Raw genomic sequence first — 9,967 nt, forward strand, 5'->3', positions numbered from 1 at the left:
AGTCTAATCCTTTTGAAAGTAGAAAAAATAAAACCCTAATTTAGAAAGTCTAATCCTTATGAAAGTAGAAAATATAAAATCCTATTCTAGAAAGTTTAATCCTTATGAAAGTAGCAAATATAAAACTCTATTCTATAATAATAAATAAAACTACTAAAATATAACTAAATATTTAATTAGTTGACTTCCACGGATCCATAACTCACGTTGAAAAAGCTTGTCCTCAAACTCGAATTCCAGGGTACACTGGATCATCCAATTCCAGCCCTAGCCAACTTTTCTTGAAATTGACGTGGATAGATTTCAATTTTACCAGTTTGCCGGAGCATGACTAATTTGCCCATATGCTGACAATTCCATAGTTGTGCTTCTCCCAACATGGGAAACTCAACCATACCAAAAAACTGTACACAATGATGAGCCCAAATTAATGGATCGTTGGTGCCGTTATAAGTAGAAAAATCCATCTCTACATACCTTGGTATGGTTGGACGTGAATTACCACTTATTGGATGATTTTGATTGGCTAGTTGAACAGGCGATGTATTGCCTTGAGTAGAAGAAATTGTTGATTTGCCAATTGTCGGGGCGCTACACGACTCAAATCTATGGATTGCTGGTTTTGTGGAACCAATTCCTAAGCTAGACAATTTTTCTTGGATGACTTGGACAATTCTTTCGCATAAGCGTTGTTCCATTGCTGCAATTTTAGAGTCCATCAAGGTTTCTGTAATTGCACGCTCTTTTTGGAATCTGAAATTGATCTCGGCGCCCATTGTGTTAGGCTCTGATACCAAATTGTTAGGATTTTTAAGGGCAAAGGATCGATTCACAGGGCGATATATAATTCAGCTCGTCAAAGGGAGGATGAAACCTTAGAATTCAATGGAAAAGAGAACTCCGATTTCTTCAGCTCGTTTAAGGGAGACTAAAACCTTAGAGTTCAATGGGAGAAAGAACTCCAATCTCTTGCTTTTTGCTGAAATACGACTTATCAATTTATTCTCCAAAAACCCCTTTAAATAGGAGTATTACATCAATAGTCTAATCCTTATGAAAGTAGGAAAAATGAAACCCTAATCTAGAAAGTCTAATCCTTATGAAGTAGAAATTATAAAATCCTATTCTAGAAAGTCTAATCCTTATGAAAGCAATAAATATAAAACTCTATTTTATAATAATAAATAAAACTACTAAAATATAACTAAATATTTAATTAGTTGACTTCCACGGATCCACAATAGTATCCCACGGGCCACGTCTCCCATGATTCTTTGCACAAGAAGCACCAGCCAAAGCGAAATGGTCTAGAATCTCTCGTACTTGTTCCGGTTTGACATCTGGGCCACTTTACTTTACAGGGTTTCATACAGACAATCTCAACTCGATCAAAAACAAATATTTCTTGCTTACATATACGTTATTCTTCTGTTTTCCTTACATGGAAAGACACATAGAGGTTCTTCTTAGTTCAAATCCTACCCCCAGCCCCTCTGACAGCAAAAACAAGAGGAAATTGCTTGCTCTAATCCGTTAAAACCACAAAAACACTAGTTCAATCGGGACCTATAAAGTGTGCTAACTCAACGAGGTTCTTCTACTCAGTTCAAATCCCAAACCCAAACCCTTATACCACAAGGAAATTCCTCTCTCTAATCCATTAAAACTACAAAAATGCCAGTTCAATCCGAACCTATAAATTGTGCCAACCAATTCCCATTGCACAATTCAAAAAAAAAGAAACATAGCACAATCAGATCAAATCAATTCAAACAAGATCACAGTACATTCCCATTCTACACACATTACCCCACACACACGTAAAGCACAAGTCAAACAATAATCAATACTACTTTGACTCAAATAATAATCCGTCAAAAAAACAAAATGCTAGTTCAATCGGAACCTATAAAATGCAGTTCAGACAAATCGCGCCAACTCAATTCCAACAAAACAACAACACACATCAAATGAAATGAATTGAAACAAGATCATCATCAACGCACATTGCTACAGAAATCACAAAGTCAAACGACAATCAATACTAGTTTTGACTTAAAATTGACTTACACGAAGATAGTCCATAGTATTATTGAAGCAAAGAGGAATCCAAACAGAAACTTTGCCGGTGAACCATCCATTCCGTCACTCCGATCCTCTTCAACTCTTGTATATCATGTACTGAAATTTTAGTATTTTACATGATGAAAACGAAGATCAAAGGGTGAATTTTGGAATTGGGGGAAAACGGAGAAAGTGGAAACAAAGGGATTAATAAATAAATAAAATAAATAAATATATATATATATATATATATATATATATCTACACACACTTATATTTAAGGGAAAAGGGGAGATGGATCCGGGGGTAATAAGATATTTTGGTGTTGAAAATGGATTTAATTTAAGAAGAAATGGGGGAGAAAGTGGTGGATCACTCTTTTTCTCTCTCTGTGTTTTTTTTTTTTTTTTTGAAAAAAAAAAAACAAGGAGAAAGGGAGGAGACTGTTGAGTTGGGATCTGGTGCGGTTAGATATATGGGAACTATTGGGGTACTACTTTTTGTTTTTTTTTTTTTTGTTTATGGGTTTTTCTTTGATGGACGTGCATGAAATGTCTTCGTGTTGGGTTTATTGATTAAAGTTTGTGATTTTGGGGATTTGAGCTTCTTAATTTAATATTTTCTCCGTCCCAAATTGAAATGGCATAACTATTAAGAAAATAATGATTGGTAATATAACTTTATCATTTTGTCCCTGTTAATTATGTCTTGTTGTTAGTTTCAATATTGATGGATAGTCAATACCAAAGCACCATTTATATTTTTAATGATGTACCCTTAATGGTACTCCTCTTTGCAACATTTTTCAAGAATGCTAATAATAAGAAGTAAACAATTACACTAAGGGTATAATGAAAAAAAAAATATTTTGTTTTGATAAGTGAAAAATGACAAATAAAATAGGATACCAAATTAGAAAATTTGGGATGAATGAAATGGGACGGAGGGAGCAGTTGATTAATAATCCTCGAATAAAATGTAAGACTATTTAATCATGTGTCTGATTGAATATATTAATTTTGAAATTATTTATTTCATCATTAACTCTTTTCGTTTAATTTTACTTATCACAAATTTTCTAATTGTATTTCTACTTTTACTTGTCATTTTTTATATATCAAGAAAAGATAATTTTTTTCTCTTTTATCCTTAGTACTCCCTCCGTCTCATTTTACTTGTCCTAAATTCTTAATTTGATTTCTCATTTTATTTATCACTTTTCACAAATCAAGAAGTGACAATTTTTTTTCATGTTTTACCCTTTGCATTAATTATTTTTTCTTCAACTTAAAATGTAAACATCATTTAATAGAGATATTATGGTAAACTAGTGATACAAGACAAACAAGGGAACCACAAAACACACCCCAAACAGTCCACAAATTCAAGAAAACCATGGACCAAAAGGGGACCTCACTTGGAATCGACAAGTATAACAAGAATACAAGAAATAAGGGTGCATTTGACACCCAAAAACAGCCAACAACACATCAATAACGAGATGAACAAGATGACAATAAGAACAACCAGATTCGGATTCCACAATAACAAGATATAACGTTACAAGATTACAAAAGACAAAGGGATAGATAGTGAGACATAAACTACTATAATGACTAAGAACCTAAGTGTAGATAACACACAAAGACCCTTAAAAATGATAGTAGGAACACCTACACTCTTCAAAGGGACACAAGATGGACTTCAATCCTTCAAGCACCACAAGTTCTAAGCAAACAAACAACAAAAAAGATTCCACTCTAATGTTGTAACCTAGTTTCGGTCAAGCCTCACAAGAGAGAGAACTTGAGTGTTTCAAGTGTATTATACCATTTCAATATTCAAAAACTAAGTGAATAAACCCTAATATGTTCCTTATATATTACAAAATAAATAGAAGTTAAAATGACCAAAAAGGCCCTTCAAGAATTGGCCGCCCCTCTAGTGTATGGAGTGGGCTGTTTTGGTGTGTATTTGGGCCTTTAATTACACTTCTCTTGCACATACACTTGGACGCTTTCAATACACACCCGTATAAGTCCATTTTCGTGATTATTCTCGTATCATCCTCTCCATATTGAGAGGAATTTGCCCACAAATTCATAACTTCACTTCATTCAATTGGCCACTTTAAAAGAAATCACTCAAAATGGTCCGCGAAACATGAAGAACCCGAGAGCTCAATATGAACAAGTCTTGGCCAACATTTTCATTTTGAACCTCGGCTTCCTCTCCATCTTGAGACTTGGCTTTAATCTTATCCGACTCAAGTCTCCTTCCATCATATAAGCATCGTCGTAGACTCCATATACTTCGTGTCTCTTTCTCCCATACTCCTCTATATGGACATATCGATTTTGGGGAAGTGGAGTTTCGGTTGAGGGGGCTATTTTGGTAATATGGAACTTCGGTTATGGAGCTTAGATGAGAGGAAATAGGCTTCCAAGTCCTTTTTGTTGGACATGATCAACTTGCGAAAGAAGTGATCCACCTTGTTCTCGATTTTAAGGGTAATTGGTAACTTAGCTCATGGCATTTTATGGTGAAATTGGAGGGTTGACTTTTGTAGGCAAAGTCTCGGGGACAATGGTGATGGAAGGGTTTTGGTCATGCCCACTTGAGGAAACATGGAGTCGAGAAGTAGAAGCACGAGAGTTCCTTCGACTCTCCATTTGATCCAGCCTCTCATTCATAGTAGACATGTCTCCTCGGATTGAGGACATAGTTATGAGCATACTTTTCATTCCTCGATTGATAGTTTCAAGTCTGTCCAAGATAGCTGATACAAGTACGATCGTGATTGTGGACCAATACGTAAAGACTCGAGCTCGGATGGTTGCTCAACCAATGGAACAAGCTTTGAAGTGTAGAGAACAAGTCCCAACACTCCAAAGCCATCTAATATGCACACTCCAAGGCCGTCCCTTTGCCATGGCTCATTAAGGGCATTTTAGTCATTTTGTAATAAGTTGTAACCTACGCTATAAATAGAACATATTAGGTCATTTTCTCATAACTTAGATGATATTTTGAGAGCTCTTTGAGAGTGTTCATACAAGTGTGGATATCACTTGTGACAAGTGTGGAATCACTTGTGATAAGTGTGGAATCACTTGCGTTGGTTGCTTGTTTTGAAACGTTGGTTGCTTGGGAATTCCGTTCCTTTGAGGTCACCATAAGAACTTGATGTTATTTTTTATGAATTCTTGGGTCTTAGTGTTCAATATACACTTTGGTTCATAGTGTTTGTGCATTGTGTGTCAAGTTATCTATCATTCTATCTTATTATTGTTGTTGTGTTTATTCTCGATTTTGGGTGTCCAAACCCGAGACCTTGCTGTGTCATTTTTGTTCTTGTTATTGTGTTGTAATCTTAGTTTGTGGCTCGCTGATTATAGGTGTTGAACAAGTTAGAATCTTGTTGTTATCGTGCTTGTATTGTTATTGTGTAGTGAATCCGAGAGGGGTCACCAAATGCGGTCCTCGGTTCTTCAAATCATGAACTATTTTGGTGTGTGTTAGTGTCTTACTTGTCGATTTTGTATCATTTGATATCAAAGCATGGCTTGATTTTGTTTTCACAAGATCAATCTTGGGCTAGCTAGCTTAAAAATACAAAAAAAAGTGTAGAAATTGTTCTTGTTCTTGGCCAAGATATATTTCTTTGTGGCTAGATCTTGTAGTCTTTTGTTTGTTTAGATTATTTCTAGTGTTGGTTTCTTTCTCACCAACACTAAAGTATCTAGATCTAAAGGTTTGAGCTTATGTTGTTGAACTTGTTTTTGTAAACTTGAAGTTGGTTGTGTGTTGATATTGTTGATCTTGGTCATATGTTGCAATTGTTGTGGACTTGGAGGTGAATGTTGGTGGTGTTCTTGAGAAATTGTTGTTGAGATCTTGTTGTTCTTCACATCTTGACATCTCTTAATCAATATAAAGTATAACATAGATCCAAAAAAGGAGTAAAATAAAGTTGAAAAGTTGTTGGTGAAGAGACTTGAACATATCACTTCAAAAACTTGTCAACCACTTTTCCATATTTCAATGACCTTATTTTGTGGGAATAGTAAAGTCAAGTCTCACTTTTTGAGAAGGAATTTGAAAAAGTTTCTAAGACTTGAATTTTTCCACAAAAAAATAAACTCATCCATTCTAAATTGTATCAAGACAAAAGCTTCAAATTGGTGATTAAAAAAAAATTATGTGGGACCGCGACCAATTATGTGGTTGCCACGTCATCACGTTTTACTGTTCACGCAACATAAGTAAGCTCAAATTTTTTATTTCTTAGTTTCTAATCTTTGTCTCTTAGTTGCCTTTTGTTGATTCTATTACTAATTAACAAACTAGTAATTGTCTACTAAGTTGTAAGTTAGTTTTGGGTCCGTTTATTCGTGTCTACATTTTATTTTTGTGTGCTTTTATCTTTTTGAAATTCATTGTAGTTTCTTGATTCAAGTCCGTACGTATTTTCTTTGAGTTGTTTCAAAAGAGAATCTTTTCTGACCTCGAGCCCCAATCGGCACCAAGAAATATCCTCGGAGTATGAACGAGTTACCAACACTTATGCGGCCAATTGAGATACATTTCAAAGTGTGAGAGCTTGAAGAACTTGTGAAGATGTTTTCTTTTCTAACATTTACTAGTTTGTTGTTTTTTGTGTTTTTGTTTTAGAATTTCTCGTGTTAGGTACTATGGCATTGGAAAAGGTGACCATGAATGATTTGAAGGATGCCATAATGGGTATGAAACATGACCTTAGTACTCGAATGAAGAGAATGGAAAAAATAATGGACCGAGTGGAAGGAAGAATAGAAGGGACAGAAAGCTCTCTTTGCAACGAGTTGGATAACTTGATAGAGAATCCAAGCCTTCCTAATCAAGTTCCTGTGAGTGGGCATGCTACACATAAGCTACAAAGTAATCAAACTAACTCTTGCACTCTAGTGAATGAGGCTAGTAGCCAACTAAGTGTGAATGGTAGTTTGTCTTTAGATGAGCCGAATGTGCCTCCGCTTGGTGATGATAATGTACAACTTGAGATTTGGATACATTAGTTGATCCATCTAGTGTTGAGGCCATTGTGGCAATTGATAGTACAATGTCTTATGAAAGTCATGAAGACCAACTTGTGTGTGAAAATGGTGATGTTGAACATGTTGGCCGATTGACTATGGATGACCCTCTAGTTGTTTTTGTTGTAGACCATGCTAGTATAGAGGGGATATATAATTGTACTAGTAATAGTATTTGGAAAATAAAATGCATCCTAAAATCGTGTCCATGGACACTCCATCCATTTGATCCCGGTGATCATTTGAAGTATGGTGATAAGGATGTCTTTTGGAATGACTTGAATGTGCATGGAATTTATAGCCTTCCTATCTCGACTTTCAAGCCTATTTGTTGTTCCAACAAGAGTTTATGTTTTTCACTTGATGAGCAACTCTTGTTCCTTGTTTCTTGTCACATTTATCTGGATAGACTAGTTGACTCTTTCTTGGGAGGGTATTCGGGTAAGAGGGATGTTTAGGTGTATATGAAGTTTGAGCCACCTTGGCAAGATGCTATGATTGATTACACTAATCCTAACCCTCATACCTTGAGGAACTTGTGTTTTTTGTCCTTCCTATTATTTGCGAGGTTCGGATTCGAGGTCGAATCCTTTTTTAAGAAGGGGAGGATAATACAAGTACGATCGTGATTATGGACCAATACGTAAAGACTCAAGCTCGGGTGGCTGCCCAACCAATGGAACAAGCTTTGAAGTGTAGAGAATAAGTCCCAACACTCCAAAGCCATCTAATATGCACACTCCAAGGCGACCCCTTTGCCATGGCTCATTAAGGGCATTTTAGTCATTTTGTAATAAGTTGTAACCTAGGCTATAAATAGAATATATTAGGTCATTTTCTCATAACTTAGATGATATTTTGAGAGCTCTTTGAGAGTGTTCATACAAGTATGGATATCACTTATGACAAGTGTGGAATCACTTGTATTGGTTGCTTGTTTTGAAACGTTGGTTGCTTGGGGATTCCGTTCCCTTGAGGTCACCGTAAGAACTTCATGTTATTTGTATAAATTCTTGGGTATTAGTGTCCAATATACACTTTGGTTCATAGTTTTTGTGCATTGTGTATCAAGTTATCTATCATTCTATCTTATTATTATTGTTGTGTTCATTCTCGGTTTTGAGTGTCCAAACCCGAGACCTTGTTGTGTTATCTTTGTTCTTGTTATTGTGTTGTAATCTTAGTTTGTGGCTCGCTGATTATAGGTGTTGAACACGTTAGAATCTTGTTGTTATCGTGCTTGTATTGTTATTGTGTAGTGAATTCGAGAGGGGTCACCAAAGGGGGTCCTCGGTTCTTCAAATCATGGACTATTTTGGTGTGAGTTAGTGTCTTCCTTGTCGATTTTGTATCGATAGCACCAAGAGCATTGTTGTCCATTGTAGCCAAGAAGTTACCTACAAAATAATAAACAAGTTAGTTGTTCAAAGAATGGTCCTCACACTCTCTCTTTATTCCTTATCTCTCGAATTTCTCTCTTTTGATCTCACAAGTGTTGTAAGTTTGCTTGTACTCCGTGAGACGTTGAGAGGTGGATCAAGTATTACAATGACTCAAAAATAAAAACTAAGACACACAAAGAAATGTACATGAAGAATGGCTACAAAACTAACTTATAATTTAGTGTTAACTTGTAAGTTAGTAATGGAATCAATCAAGAGAAACAATAAAATGAAACTAGAAAATCAAATTTTTGATCTTAAAATTTTTGTGTGAATAGTATCTTGGGTGACGTGGCAGCATATCATTGGTCACGACCCCACAATTAGTCACTAGTTGAAGTTTACAAACTTTAGTTACTATGTAATGAAAACAATTAGTTTTGGAGGGATAGTATATGTCTTAAATCTCCTTTAAGTCTAATCTTCAAAGGCAAGACTTGACTTAGTACAATTCCCACAAAACAAGGTCCCTTGAAACAATGAAAATGGTTGAAAAGTAGATGTCAAGTCAAGGAAGTGATGGCTCAAGTCTTTTCACAAACAACTTTACAATTTGTAGGTTCACCTTTTTGAATCTATATTACACTTTTGGTTGTGTTAAGTTGTAAAATTAGATGAAGAACAAGATGAACACCACAATAATCCTTTAAGAACAACAACAATATCCACGACTTCAAGACCTAACCAGCCACAACAAGTCACCAATTCTCGCCCTAGGTCCTTGATCACAACACAACTTTAACAAGTTCAAGCTCAAATATAGATCTAGACACCTTTTAGTATTAGCAAATCACGAAACTAACACAAGAAAAAACAATACACACCAAAGGACTACTAGATCTAGACACTACAAGCAACCTCGGCCAAGATAAACAACAAGAACAACACTTTCTCTGCCAAGAACAACAAGAACACCAAATCTGGTTTTTTTTCTTAGAAAGAAAGCCCAAGATTGGTATTGTAAGAACAACACCAAAGATGACTTTGATACCAAATGATACAAGACAAACAAGGGAAGCACAAAACACACCTCAACCAGTCCACAAATTCAAGAAAACCGTGGACCAAAAGGGGACCTCACTCGGATTCGACAAGTATAACAAGAATACAAGAAAAAAGGGTGCATTTGACACCCAAAAACAGCCAACAACACATCAATAACGAGATGAACAAGATGACAACAAGAACAACCAGATTTGGATTCCATAATAACAAGATATAACGTTACAAGATTATAAAAGAAAAAAAAGATAGATAGTGAGACATAAACTACTATAATGACTAATAACCTAAGTGTAGATAACACACAAAGACCCTTAAAATGATAGTAGGAACACTTACACTCTTCAAAGGGACACAAGATGGATTTCAATCCTTCAAGCACCA

At 35.5% G+C, this 9,967-nt stretch overlaps 1 protein-coding gene across 1 annotated transcript in view; it reads right to left on the reverse strand.

The window, feature by feature from the left end:
* LOC124885485 (protein SABRE-like) overlaps nucleotides 1-2,587 on the reverse strand; it is a gene marked incomplete at its 3' end in the record, with an annotated part of 30,574 nt that extends 27,987 nt beyond the window's left edge. Inside the window, 1 exon segment of the mRNA XM_047411046.1 lies at nucleotides 2,071-2,587. Within this exon segment, the coding sequence (XP_047267002.1) occupies nucleotides 2,071-2,141 (71 nt within the window).
* Nucleotides 2,588-9,967: the final 7,380 nt, after the last annotated feature.

Source organism: Capsicum annuum, chromosome 4 (assembly GCF_002878395.1).
Source record: "Capsicum annuum cultivar UCD-10X-F1 chromosome 4, UCD10Xv1.1, whole genome shotgun sequence".
Classification (NCBI taxonomy): Eukaryota; Viridiplantae; Streptophyta; class Magnoliopsida; order Solanales; family Solanaceae; genus Capsicum; species Capsicum annuum.